At 46.6% G+C, this 15,801-nt stretch overlaps 1 protein-coding gene across 1 annotated transcript in view; it reads left to right on the top strand.

Moving 5' to 3' along the window:
* Positions 1 to 15,801, top strand: part of LOC143276302 (uncharacterized protein C05D11.1-like) — a 97,688-nt gene that overhangs the window by 20,665 nt on the left and 61,222 nt on the right. The window contains exon 8 of the mRNA XM_076580807.1: positions 14,179 to 14,289. Within this exon, the coding sequence (XP_076436922.1) occupies positions 14,179 to 14,289 (111 nt within the window). The remainder of the gene's footprint in view (positions 1 to 14,178; positions 14,290 to 15,801) is intronic.

The raw sequence follows: 15,801 nt of genomic DNA, 5'->3' as shown, positions 1-15,801 counted from the left end.
GATATGACTGACACAGACAAGTAATGTGGACTTCTGTCTCAGATGATATGACTGACACACACAAGTAATGTGGACTTCTGTCTCAGATGATATGACTGACACACACAAGTAATGTGGACTCATGTCTCAGATGATATGACTGACACACACAAGTAATGTGGACTTCTGTCTCAGATGATATGACTGACACACACAAGTAATGTGGACTCATGTCTCAGATGATATGACTGACACACACAAGTAATGTGGACTTCTGTCTCAGATGATATGACTGACACACACAAGTAATGTGGACTCATGTCTCAGATGATATGACTGACACACACAAGTAATGTGGACTTCTGTCTCAGATGATATGACTGACACACACAAGTAATGTGGACTTCTGTCTCAGATGATATGACTGACACACACACAAGTAATGTGGACTTCTGTCTCAGATGATATGACTGACACACACAAGTAATGTGGACTCATGTCTCAGATGATATGACTGACACACACAAGTAATGTGGACTCCTGTCTCAGATGATATGACTGACATACACAAGTAATGTGGACTTCTGTCTCAGATGATATGACTGACACACACAAGTAATGTGGACTTCTGTCTCAGATGATATGACTGACACACACAAGTAATGTGGACTCATGTCTCAGATGATATGACTGACACACACAAGTAATGTGGACTCATGTCTCAGATGATATGACTGACACACACAAGTAATGTGGACTCATGTCTCAGATGATATGACTGACACACACAAGTAATGTGGACTCATGTCTCAGATGATATGACTGACACACACAAGTAATGTGGACTCATGTCTCAGATGATATGACTGACATACACAAGTAATGTGGACTCATGTCTCAGATGATATGACTGACACACACAAGTAATGTGGACTCATGTCTCAGATGATATGACTGACACACACAAGTAATGTGGACTCATGTCTCAGATGATATGACTGACACACACAAGTAATGTGGACTTCTGTCTCAGATGATATGACTGACACACACAGGTAATGTGGACTCCTGTCTCAGATGATATGACTGACACACACACAAGTAATGTGGACTCATGTCTCAGATGATATGACTGACACACACAAGTAATGTGGACTCATGTCTCAGATGATATGACTGACACACACAAGTAATGTGGACTCATGTCTCAGATGATATGACTGACACACACAAGTAATGTGGACTTCTGTCTCAGATGATATGACTGACACACACAAGTAATGTGGACTCATGTCTCAGATGATATGACTGACACACACAAGTAATGTGGACTCATGTCTCAGATGATATGACTGACACACACAAGTAATGTGGACTCATGTCTCAGATGATATGACTGACACACACAAGTAATGTGGACTCCTGTCTCAGATGATATGACTGACACACACAAGTAATGTGGACTCATGTCTCAGATGATATGACTGACACACACAAGTAATGTGGACTCATGTCTCAGATGATATGACTGACACACACAAGTAATGTGGACTCCTGTCTCAGATGATATGACTGACACACACAAGTAATGTGGACTCCTGTCTCAGATGATATGACTGACACACACAAGTAATGTGGACTCCTGTCTCAGATGATATGACTGACACACACAAGTAATGTGGACTCATGTCTCAGATGATATGACTGACACAGACAAGTAATGTGGACTCATGTCTCAGATGATATGACTGACACAGACAAGTAATGTTGACTCATGTCTCAGATGATATGACTGACACACACAAGTAATGTGGACTTCTGTCTCAGATGATATGACTGACACACACAAGTAATGTGGACTCCTGTCTCAGATGATATGACTGACACACACAAGTAATGTGGTCTCCTGTCTCAGATGATATGACTGACACACACAAGTAATGTGGACTCATGTCTCAGATGATATGACTGACACACACACAAGTAATGTGGACTCCTGTCTCAGATGATATGACTGACACACACACAAGTAATGTGGACTCCTGTCTCAGATGATATGACTGACACACACACAAGTAATGTGGACTCATGTCTCAGATGATATGACTGACACACACAAGTAATGTGGACTCATGTCTCAGATGATATGACTGACACACACAAGTAATGTGGACTTCTGTCTCAGATGATATGACTGACACACACAAGTAATGTGGACTCATGTCTCAGATGATATGACTGACACACACAAGTAATGTGGACTCATGTCTCAGATGATATGACTGACACACACAAGTAATGTGGACTCATGTCTCAGATGATATGACTGACACACACAAGTAATGTGGACTCATGTCTCAGATGATATGACTGACACACACAAGTAATGTGGACTCATGTCTCAGATGATATGACTGACACACACAAGTAATGTGGACTCATGTCTCAGATGATATGACTGACACACACAAGTAATGTGGACTCATGTCTCAGATGATATGACTGACACACACAAGTAATGTGGACTCATGTCTCAGATGATATGACTGACACAGACAAGTAATGTGGACTCATGTCTCAGATGATATGACTGACACACACAAGTAATGTGGACTCATGTCTCAGATGATATGACTGACACACACAAGTAATGTGGACTCATGTCTCAGATGATATGACTGACACAGACAAGTGATGTGGACTCATGTCTCAGATGATATGACTGACACACACAAGTAATGTGGACTCATGTCTCAGATGATATGACTGACACACACAAGTAATGTGGACTTCTGTCTCAGATGATATGACTGACACACACAAGTAATGTGGACTCATGTCTCAGATGATATGACTGACACACACAAGTAATGTGGACTCATGTCTCAGATGATATGACTGACACACACAAGTAATGTGGACTCATGTCTCAGATGATATGACTGACACACACAAGTAATGTGGTCTCCTGTCTCAGATGATATGACTGACACACACAAGTAATGTGGACTCATGTCTCAGATGATATGACTGACACAGACACAAGTAATGTGGACTCCTGTCTCAGATGATATGACTGACACAGACACAAGTAATGTGGACTCCTGTCTCAGATGATATGACTGACACACACACAAGTAATGTGGACTCCTGTCTCAGATGATATGACTGACACACACACAAGTAATGTGGACTCCTGTCTCAGATGATATGACTGACACACACAAGTAATGTGGACTCATGTCTCAGATGATATGACTGACACACACAAGTAATGTGGACTCATGTCTCAGATGATATGACTGACACACACAAGTAATGTGGACTCATGTCTCAGATGATATGACTGACACACACAAGTAATGTTGACTCATGTCTCAGATGATATGACTGACACACACAAGTAATGTGGACTCCTGTCTCAGATGATATGACTGACACACACAAGTAATGTGGACTCATGTCTCAGATGATATGACTGACACACACAAGTAATGTGGACTCATGTCTCAGATGATATGACTGACACACACAAGTAATGTGGACTCCTGTCTCAGATGATATGACTGACATACACAAGTAATGTGGACTTCTGTCTCAGATGATATGACTGACACACACAAGTAATGTGGACTCATGTCTCAGATGATATGACTGACACAGACAAGTAATGTTGACTCATGTCTCAGATGATATGACTGACACACACAAGTAATGTGGACTTCTGTCTCAGATGATATGACTGACACACACAAGTAATGTGGACTCCTGTCTCAGATGATATGACTGACACACACAAGTAATGTGGTCTCCTGTCTCAGATGATATGACTGACACACACAAGTAATGTGGACTCATGTCTCAGATGATATGACTGACACACACACAAGTAATGTGGACTCCTGTCTCAGATGATATGACTGACACACACACAAGTAATGTGGACTCCTGTCTCAGATGATATGACTGACACACACACAAGTAATGTGGACTCATGTCTCAGATGATATGACTGACACACACAAGTAATGTGGACTCATGTCTCAGATGATATGACTGACACACACAAGTAATGTGGACTTCTGTCTCAGATGATATGACTGACACACACAAGTAATGTGGACTCATGTCTCAGATGATATGACTGACACACACAAGTAATGTGGACTCATGTCTCAGATGATATGACTGACACACACAAGTAATGTGGACTCATGTCTCAGATGATATGACTGACACACACAAGTAATGTGGACTCATGTCTCAGATGATATGACTGACACACACAAGTAATGTGGACTCATGTCTCAGATGATATGACTGACACACACAAGTAATGTGGACTCATGTCTCAGATGATATGACTGACACACACAAGTAATGTGGACTCATGTCTCAGATGATATGACTGACACACACAAGTAATGTGGACTCATGTCTCAGATGATATGACTGACACAGACAAGTAATGTGGACTCATGTCTCAGATGATATGACTGACACACACAAGTAATGTGGACTCATGTCTCAGATGATATGACTGACACACACAAGTAATGTGGACTCATGTCTCAGATGATATGACTGACACAGACAAGTGATGTGGACTCATGTCTCAGATGATATGACTGACACACACAAGTAATGTGGACTCATGTCTCAGATGATATGACTGACACACACAAGTAATGTGGACTTCTGTCTCAGATGATATGACTGACACACACAAGTAATGTGGACTCATGTCTCAGATGATATGACTGACACACACAAGTAATGTGGACTCATGTCTCAGATGATATGACTGACACACACAAGTAATGTGGACTCATGTCTCAGATGATATGACTGACACACACAAGTAATGTGGTCTCCTGTCTCAGATGATATGACTGACACACACAAGTAATGTGGACTCATGTCTCAGATGATATGACTGACACAGACACAAGTAATGTGGACTCCTGTCTCAGATGATATGACTGACACAGACACAAGTAATGTGGACTCCTGTCTCAGATGATATGACTGACACACACACAAGTAATGTGGACTCCTGTCTCAGATGATATGACTGACACACACACAAGTAATGTGGACTCCTGTCTCAGATGATATGACTGACACACACAAGTAATGTGGACTCATGTCTCAGATGATATGACTGACACACACAAGTAATGTGGACTCATGTCTCAGATGATATGACTGACACACACAAGTAATGTGGACTCATGTCTCAGATGATATGACTGACACACACAAGTAATGTTGACTCATGTCTCAGATGATATGACTGACACACACAAGTAATGTGGACTCCTGTCTCAGATGATATGACTGACACACACAAGTAATGTGGACTCATGTCTCAGATGATATGACTGACACACACAAGTAATGTGGACTCATGTCTCAGATGATATGACTGACACACACAAGTAATGTGGACTCATGTCTCAGATGATATGACTGACATACACAAGTAATGTGGACTTCTGTCTCAGATGATATGACTGACACACACAAGTAATGTGGACTCATGTCTCAGATGATATGACTGACACACACAAGTAATGTGGACTCATGTCTCAGATGATATGACTGACACACACAAGTAATGTGGACTCATGTCTCAGATGATATGACTGACACACACAAGTAATGTGGACTCATGTCTCAGATGATATGACTGACACAGACAAGTAATGTGGTCCTGTCTCAGATGATATGACTGACACACACAAGTAATGTGGACTCATGTCTCAGATGATATGACTGACACAGACAAGTAATGTGGACTCATGTCTCAGATGATATGACTGACACACACAAGTAATGTTGACTCATGTCTCAGATGATATGACTGACACAGACAAGTAATGTGGACTCATGTCTCAGATGATATGACTGACACATACAACTAACACACATAACAGGCATCACTGCCAGGAACCCAGGGTTGTAAGACCTGTGGAACGCCACACACATCACCATAGCAACCTGCACCACTCGAAGCCTTGACTACTTGTCAGAGATGACCATCTCTCCTCTTCAGGACCAGTACACGTGTTGTATGTATGTTATGACGGGCGCAATAGCCAAGTGGTTAAAGCGTTGGACTTTCAATCTGATGGTCCCGGGTTCGAATCACGGTGATGGCGCCTGGTGGGTAAAGGGTGGAGATTTTTACGATCTCCCAGGTCAACATATGTGCAGAACTGCTAGTGCCTGAACCCCCTTCGTGTGTAAACGCATGCAGAAGATTAAATACTCACGTTAAAAATCCTGTAATCCATGTCAGTGTTCGGTGGGTTATGGAAACAAAAACATACCCAGCATGCACACCCCGAAAACAGAGCATGGCTGCCTACATGGCAGGGTAAAAACGGTCATGCACGTAAAAGCCCATATATGTACATGGGAGTGTACGTGGGAGTTGCAGCCTACGAAAGCAGAAGAAGAAGAAGAAGTATGTATGTTATGATGTGTGTACAATGTAATGACCAGTACATGTGTTGTATGTAATGATGTGTGTACAATGTAATGACCAGTACACATGATGTATGTATGTTATGATGTGTGTACAATGTAATGACCAGTACACATGATGTATGTATGTAATGATGTGTGTACAATGTAATGACCAGTACACATGATGTATGTATGTTATGATGTGTGTACAATGTAATGACCAGTACACATGATGTATGTATGTAATGATGTGTGTACAGTGTAATGACAAGTACATGTGTTGTATGTAATGATGTGTGTACAATGTAATGACCATTTGGTGTCATATACTGACTGATTTTCGCTGGGTGCCTAAGCGCGGGTTCCATGCCTCGTGTGCCATCCCACGAAGGCAGGGATCATGACGCTGGGATTGAGACTCAGCAAGAGACTCTCCAGGCCCGGAGCTCATGATTCCTCCCGATACGGACTGCAGCGATGCGTCGTTAGACGCTGATCGCGGAGGCGACTTTCGTACCAGTAAAACGGTCATGAAGGGGACCGTGGGGAAAGAGGTACGAGCGTCGCCTCCCGAGGTGGTGTCCCAGCGCGAGGCAGGGAGAGGGGGGAATGGCAAGTCCTCTCCTGGCTGTGGGGACTCGCAGCCAGGCGCGAACTCCCAAGGGGAGGCCGCGCACGGCCATTACCCGGGTCCCCACTCGGAGACGGCCCTCACGGGCCCCATTGTTGTTCCCCCTCCTCCCTTCTCTGTCGACCCCCCTCCCCCACCTCCTTTTGGTGGGGGAGAAAAAGTTGGTTCCGGGGGGGGATCTCTACTTTGCCCACCCCGGGCCAAGCCAACCCAGTCTCCCCACAGGAGGGGATTCGGGGTGCGTGGCAACCTGCTCTGCAGGTCTTCCCGCTATCCGGCCGGTCTCCCCTGCTGGGGGAGGCCCGCACGTGTAGGCGGTTCCGGGCAGTCAGCCCGCTCGTCTGCGAGTGGGACTGACACCCAAGTCGGACCTGACCTCCCTCCGACTTGGCCAGGTTTTTCCCTTCATGGAGGTCAACGCGCCAGTGACCCTTGGGGTTCGGGTCACAGTATGGCTGGTGCCCACGGGTAGTTACCCCCATTCTACCCGTACTGGGGTGCACCTATGATGCACGCTGGGTTGCCGGGAGTACCAAGGGCCAGCCCCTTGTCCGCTCCCCACCTGACCCAACCCAGCACATCTCACAGGGTGACACACACAGCCCTGACAAGTGGGATCGACTTCTTGTCGGTCAGGTTGAGCTCCTCGACCAGTATTGCCACTCTGTCCACAAATTGGGTCTCTGTCAACCCACAGGTGACCTCCACGGTCAAACGGCCTTCTTGTCAGGACCGACGGCGGCTGAGGGGCCCTACTCGGCCCGGGGGAGCCTGCGGTTCCCACCTGCCCAGCCCTCGGTCCTACAGTGAGATGAGTGCGTGTTTGTCCCCTCACAGCACCCGTGGGTCCCTCTTGCATCCAGGGACGCCCTCTCAAGAGGTGGCACCCACCATCCAAAGCATGGTTGGACCTACGGTCCACACGCTCCCCACCCGCTTCAGGTGTCAAGGACATAACAGCGGTGGCCATGGTCCCGGCTCGGGATCGTCCCAGCTCATCCCGCTGGGCTGACCACAGCTCACAGGATGCCCCAGTGGGTACATCCACTTGGGATGGCACCCAGCAGGGGATGGACTGCGAACAAGAGTGGGAGCCCCTGTCTTTGGATGAGGACGAACAAGCAGATGAGCACTCTTCGCCCACATCCCGGGGGGACAGATTGAGCCCGCGCCTCCCTAGGGACCAGCCTGAACCAAACTCGGACTTTGCCGAGCTCCAACTGACCCTCCCCAATAGGGTCACGTATGCCGAATCAGTCCCTCAGGCTACTTTGTTACCCTTGACCCTCCTTACGCCATGTGACTCTAACTCCAGAACCACAAGGCGACTCAGAGTGCCAGAAATGGCTCAGGTATGGCTTAATAAGCCAACCCGCACTGTCAGGGGTGCTGCTTCCATCCCTCCTCCAGGCAGGGAGTCCCTCTCTGCCCCGGGTGCCTTTTCCCCGGGAAAGTTCCTTAAAGATTCCTCCAAGGGAGGGGTGTGGTCCTGGTACACACAGGTCCACCCTGCCTACAGAGGAGCAGAGCCCTCCGCACAGGACAGGATGTTGGTCTCACAGCGCATCACCTTCCCCACTTCAGCTACCCTATCCTTTAAAACGTTAGCAGAGTGGGACAAATTGGCCCGCCGCTGCCTCCTCGAGGTTTCCACGGCGTACACCTTCGACGCGTTCCTCCACAGGGCCAATGAGCTGTGGGAACAGTGTCCGGTTAATCAGGACACGGGGTCTCCTTCCTCTGTCCCGCCTGGCCTCTTCACAGACCAGAGGTTACACGCTTTTGGCAATAGGGTAGCATCTGGTTGCACGGCAGCTGCAGACACAGCTACCAGCCTTCACTTCAATACTGTGCTAGCGTGGCGTGACGCCATTCTCAGCCTCTCTAACATTCCTGTGGAGGAGAGGGCTGCCCTGCGGTCCATCCCAGCACAGCAGCACTCCCTCTTCGGCCAGTTCCCGCCCCATTTTGTCAGCCACAGGGCAGAGACAAACAGGGAGGTGGCCTCATATTTGGCCCACACCTCTCATGGGCTCCAGGGTTCTATGCCATTGAAGAGACCGGCCACCAGGGCCCCTCCATATACCACGCCGCCTAAGTCAAAGCAGCGTGTGCAGAATCAGTGGCAGAGGAATAGACCACCTTATGTCTGTCCAAGCCGACCGGCCATGCCCAAGGCCAGAAGGCAGCACCCCCAATGACTGGGCCCCGATTCAGCACCGCCAGTCGTTCAGCCCCTCCAAGTAGGAAACTTGTCCCGGCATGCACATCAGTGGCGTGCTCTGGGACTCAACGACGGGATTATGTCGGTGCTAGAGTCGGGGTACATGCTGTCTTGGGTGGAGGACCGCCCCCCTCTAAGATCCACTCCTCCTCCTTAGGTGCCCAGCTCGACGGAGCAGGAGAGCGTCCTAGAAAAAGAGATATCGCACCCACTCCTCATGGGGCTATATCTCAACTCTCGGACCCGGGCCCCGGTTTTTACGGCTGGTTGTTGGGGATTCCAAAGGTCTTGGGAGGGTGGAGACCAGTTTTGGACTTGTCCCCCCTCAACAAATTCCTCCCCAAAATCAAATTCAAGATGGACACACAGGCACAGATTCGGGAGACCATCCAACAAGGTGATTGGCCTACCTCTATCGATCTGGAAGATGCTTATTTTCATATACTCATCCATTCGGCATCCCATCGGTACCTGAGGTTCGTGTGGAGGGACAAGGGGTTCCAGTTCCCGGCCCTCCCATTTGGTCTGTCCCTTGCCCCTTTCCTGTCTACCAAGGTGGTGCGGGAATTGGTGTCCATCGTCCGCTCGGAATCCTTTTGTCTCTGTGTGTACCTGGACGACTGGCTTATCCTCGCCCAGTCGCAGGCCCTGTGCCTGAGTCATACGGCCAGACTTCTAGACCTTTGCTCCCAACTGGGCTTCCTCAGGGACCAGCAGATATGCGATCTGTCCCCACGTCAGTCCTTCGACTTCTTAGGGATGAGATTCGACACGCGGTCCATGATAGTCTCTCTGGCGCCAGATCACTGGGACCATCTGGCAGGTTTCCTCAGCCACTGGCGCCACTCCTCCCAAGATACAGCGCAGACACTTTCTTCCCTCTTGGGCATGATGGAGTCCACGGCACCTCTCATTCCCCTGGACAGGGTTCTCAAGCGCCCTCTCCAGAGGGCACTGAGGTTACGCCGGTCCCAGAGCACTCAGCCATGGGATACCCAGTTATGTCTGGGCGAGTGGTTCCTCGAGGTGACATCAGAGTGGTTAATCACCCCCCTTCGGACACAGGGGGTGCCCATAGCCCCACCTACTCTTCAGGTGGCACTCTTCACAGACGCCTCCTCCCTGGGCTGGGGAGCCCACATGGACTCACTCCATGCAGCAGGGACTTGGTCCCCGGAGGAGCGCCTATGCCACATCAATGTTCTGGAACTGGAGGCAGTTCGCAGGACTCTCCTGCACTTCATGGGGGAGGCCACTGGCAAGACCATCCGCTTGTTCACGGACAAGACGACGGTCGCATGTTACGTGAACAAATGGGGGGGAGCGCACTCGGCAGACCTCTCCATGCGGACCGAGGCTGTCCTCTGTTGGTGCCACAGCAAGGGCATTCCACTTTCAGCGAGACACTTAGCAGGAAAAACCAACATCTTGGCAGATGCTCTCAGCAGGTCCAAGAGTGTCATACGCACAGAGTGCACCCTGGACAAGGACAGCCTTCAGTGGGTGTGGGAACAGTGGTTTCGGCCGATGGTGGACCTTGTTCAACAAGAGACTTCCCACTTACATCTCTTCGGTTGCCGACCCAGAAGCGTGGGCAGTGGATGCTCTCTCTCTAGACTGGAGCAGTCTGATTGCCTCCGCATTTCCTCCCTTTCCAATTCTGTCCAAGGTGATATGGAAAGACAGATTGGAACACCCGCAGCTGATCCTCATTGCGCCGAAATGGCCAGCCCAGACCTGGTTTCCGGACCTTCAGTCCCTGACACATGTTTCCACCCCTGGAACTTGAAACCAAATCTCATCTGCTGAGGCAGCCTCGCTCGGGCACTCCGCATTCCAATCCTCAACTGCTCCACCAGCACGCATGGCTGCTGTGCGGTCGGAACTGTCAGCATCACCATTGAAGTCCTCGACCCCTCGGTCGGCCTCTGTGTCGGCTGCGCTGACCCAGGGATGTGCCTCCTCTCACCTCCTCTCCATAGTCACCAGAGCAAGGAGGCAGGGAACGGAGACCTTGTATGACTTTCGCTGGAAGAAATGGTTGCGGTGGTGTACAGCTCAGGGCATTCCCCCTACGAACCCTACGAGCATGCAGCTGGCCAACTTTCTGGCTCTCTGCTCCTCGGTTCTCATCCTGTCTGCTAGTTCTGTGCGAGGGTACAGGTCTGCCATCTGTACCACAATGCAATCAGCTAGGTGGTCCCGCCTTTGAAGCGGATTTCCTGCTGAGAGAGGTGGCTAGGGGTGCCCCTCTGAAGAGCGGGCGGGCCCGTCTTTTCACTGTTAGCCGCGCGAAATTTGGCCAAGCAGAGCAAACCAATAGGCCTAGTTTGCATCAGTTTGACATGGTAAGTATATGTAACACCAAACATGGAGTATAATACAAACTCCTCCTGTACACATGATGTATGTATGTTATGATGTGTGCACAATGTAATGACCAGTACACATGATGTATGTATGTTACGATGCGTGTACAATGTAATGACCAGTACACATGATGTATGTATGTTATGATGTGTGTACAATGTAATGACCAGTACACATGATGTATGTATGTTATGATGTGTGTACAATGTAATGACCAGTACACATGATGTATATATGTTATGATGTGTGTACAATGTAATGACCAGTACACATGATGTATGTATGTTATGATGTGTGTACAATGTAATGACCAGTACACATGTTATATATATGTTATGATGTGTGTACAATGTAATGACCAGTACACATGATGTATGTATGTTATGATGTGTGTACAATGTAATGACCAGTACACATGTTATATATATGTTATGATGTGTGTACAATGTAATGACCAGTACACATGTTATATGTATGTTATGATGTGTGTGCAGTTACAGGACCAGTACACATGTTATATGTATGTTATGATGTGTGTACAATTTAAGGACCAGTACACATATTATATGTATGATAGGATGTGTTTCCAATTTAAGGACCAGTACACATGTTATATGTATGTTATAATGTATGTGCAATTACAGGACCATTACACATGTTATATGTGTGATTCCGAACTGTATGCTAGTGATTTGGTACTGTTAAGGTGATTCCGAACTGTATGCTAGTGATTTGGTACTGTCAAGGTGATTCAGAACTGTAAGCTAGTGATTTGGTACTGTCAAGGTGATTCAGAACTATAAGCTAGTGATTTGGTACTGTCAAGGTGATTCAGAACTATAAGCTAGCGATTTGGTACTGTCAAGGTGATTCAGAACTGTAAGCTAGTGATTTGGTACTGTCAAGGTGATTCAGAACTATAAGCTAGTGATTTGGTACTGTTAAGGTGATTCAGAACTGTAAGCTAGTGATTTGGTACTGTTAAGGTGATTCAGAACTATAAGCTAGTGATTTGGTACTGTTAAGGTGATTCAGAACTATAAGCTAGTGATTTGGTATTGTTAAGGTGATTCAGAACTATAAGCTAGTGATTTGGTACTGTTAAGGTGATTCAGAACTATAAGCTAGTGATTTGGTACTGTTAAGGTGATTCAGAACTATAAGCTAGTGATTTGGTACTGTTAAGGTGATTCAGAACTGTAAGCTAGTGATTTGGTACTGTTAAGGTGATTCCGAACTATAAGCTAGTGATTTGGTATTGTCAAGGTGATTCCGAACTATAAGCTAGTGATTTGGTACTGTCAGGGTGATTCAGAACTATAAGCTAGTGATTTGGTACTGTTAAGGTGATTCAGAACTATAAGCTAGTGATTTGGTACTGTCAGGGTGATTCAGAACTATAAGCTAGTGATTTGGTACTGTCAAGGTGATTCAGAACTGTAAGCTAGTGATTTGGTACTGTCAAGGTGATTCAGAACTGTAAGCTAGTGATTTGGTAAGCTAGTGATTTGGTATTGTCAAGGTGATTCAGAACTGTAAGCTAGTGATTTGGTACTGTTAAGGTGATTCAGAACTGTAAGCTAGTGATTTGGTACTGTTAAGGTGATTCAGAACTATAAGCTAGTGATTTGGTACTGTTAAGGTGATTCAGAACTATAAGCTAGTGATTTGGTACTGTCAGAGTGATTCCGAACTATAAGCTAGTGATTTGGTACTGTCAAGGTGATTCCGAACTATAAGCTAGTGATTTGGTACTGTTAAGGTGATTCAGAACTATAAGCTAGTGATTTGGTACTGTCAAGGTGATTCAGAACTATAAGCTAGTGATTTGGTACTGTCAGGGTGATTCAGAACTGTAAGCTAGTGATTTGGTACTGTCAGGGTGATTCAGAACTGTAAGCTAGTGATTTGGTACTGTCAAGGCGATTCAGAACTAAAAGTTAGTGATTTGGTATTGTCAAGGTGATTCAGAGCCACATGCTAGTGATTCATCTTCATTTTTGTAATTTAAATACATACCATATGCGTGCATCTGATTCTATCTCTGCTTTTCGCTTATCACCTATCTTTTTCAAACCTGTCTGTAAGAACTCTCAGCTTCCCTCTTCTCCAACATCATCCATGTCAGCTCACTTTGGATGCATGAAGAGTGGGAGAGGGAGAGTGGGGGGGGAGGGAGGGGTTTGAGAAAGAGTGGTCATGAATGATTTATGTTATTTGTGATATTTTCTTTCATGTAAAGCGCTCTGGGCTCTTGGAAAGAAAGAGCACGATATAAATGTGCATTTTTATTATTATTATTATTATTATTATTATTATTATTATTATGTATGATATAATGATGTGTGTACAATTACAGGACCAGTACATGTTACATATATTTTAATGATGTGTGTACAATTACAGGACCAGTACATGTTACATATATTTTAATGATGTGTGTACAATTACAGGACCAGTACATGTTACATATATTTTAATGATGTGTGTACAATTACAGGATCAGTACACATTTGAAGCCCTGAACATCCTGCTAGACTACCTGTCAGAGACAGCCATCTCTCCTCTTCAGAGAGACTTTGTGGAGATTGAGGAACCGTACTGCAGTCAGGTCAGTGTTGTCATGTGTCTGTGGAGATTGAGGAACTGTACTGCAGTCAGGTCAGTGTTGTCATGTGTCTGTGGAGATTGAGGAACTGTACTGCAGTCAGGTCAGTGTTGTCATGTGTCTGTGGAGATTGAGGAACTGTACTGTTGTCAGGTCAGTGTTGTCATGTGTCTGTGGAGATTGAGGAACCGTACTGCTGTCAGGTCAGTGTGGTCATGTGTCTGTGGAGATTGAGGAACTGTACTGCAGTCAGGTCAGTGTTGTCATGTGTCTGTGGAGATTGAGGAACCGTACTGTTGTCAGGTCAGTGTTGTCATGTGTCTGTGGAGATTGATGAACTGTACTGTTGTCAGGTCAGTGTTGTCATGTGTCTGTGGAGATTGAGGAACCGTACTGCAGTCAGGTCAGTGTTGTCATGTGTCTGTGGAGATTGAGGAACCGTACTGCAGTCAGGTCAGTATTGTCATGTGTCTGTGGAGATTGAGGAACTGTAGTCAGGTCAGTGTTGTCATGTGTCTGTGGAGATTGAGGAACCGTACTGTTGTCAGGTCAGTGTTGTCATGTGTCTGTGGAGATTGAGGAACCGTACTGTTGTCAGGTCAGTGTTGTCATGTGTCTGTTGAGATTGAGGAACCGTACTGCAGTCAGGTCAGTGTTGTCATGTGTCTGTGGAGATTGAGGAACCGTACTGCTGTCAGGTCAGTGTTGTCATGTGTCTGTTGAGATTGAGGAACCGTACTGTTGTCAGGTCAGTGTTGTCATGTGTCTGTGGAGATTGAGGAACCGTACTGCTGTCAGGTCAGTGTGGTCATGTGTCTGTGGAGATTGAGGAACTGTACTGTTGTCAGGTCAGTGTTGTCATGTGTCTGTGGAGATTGATGAACTGTACTGCAGTCAGGTCAGTGTTGTCATGTGTCTGTGGAGATTGAGGAACTGTACTGTTGTCAGGTCAGTGTTGTCATGTGTCTGTGGAGATTGAGGAACTGTACTATTGTCAGGTCAGTGTTGTCATGTGTCTGTGGAGATTGAGGAACCGTACTGTAGTCAGGTCAGTGTTGTCATGTGTCTGTGGAGATTGAGAGTCAGGTCAGTGTTGTCATGTGTCTGTGGAGATTGAGGAACTGTACTGTTGTCAGGTCAGTGTTGTCATGTGTCTGTGGAGATTGAGGAACCGTACTGTAGTCAGGTCAGTGTTGTCATGTGTCTGTGGAGATTGATGAACCGTACTGTAGTCAGGTCAGTGTTGTCATGTGTCTGTGGAGATTGAGAGTCAGGTCAGTTTTGTCATGTGTCTGTGGAGATTGAGGAACTGTACTGCTGTCAGGTCAGTGTTGTCATGTGTCTGTTGAGATTGAGGAACTGTACTGCTGTCAGGTCAGTGTTGTCATGTGTCTGTGGAGATTGAGAGTCAGGTCAGTGTTGTCATGTGTCTGTGGAGATTGAGAGTCAGGTCAGTGTTGTCATGTGTCTGTGGAGATTGAGGAACTGTACTGTTGTCAGGTCAGTGTTGTCATG

This window comes from Babylonia areolata, chromosome 31, assembly GCF_041734735.1.
Source record: "Babylonia areolata isolate BAREFJ2019XMU chromosome 31, ASM4173473v1, whole genome shotgun sequence".
Lineage (NCBI taxonomy): Eukaryota > Metazoa > Mollusca > Gastropoda > Neogastropoda > Buccinidae > Babylonia > Babylonia areolata.
The sequence above is the reverse complement of the archived record's forward strand: the minus strand, read 5'-3'. Positions and strand labels throughout refer to the sequence as shown.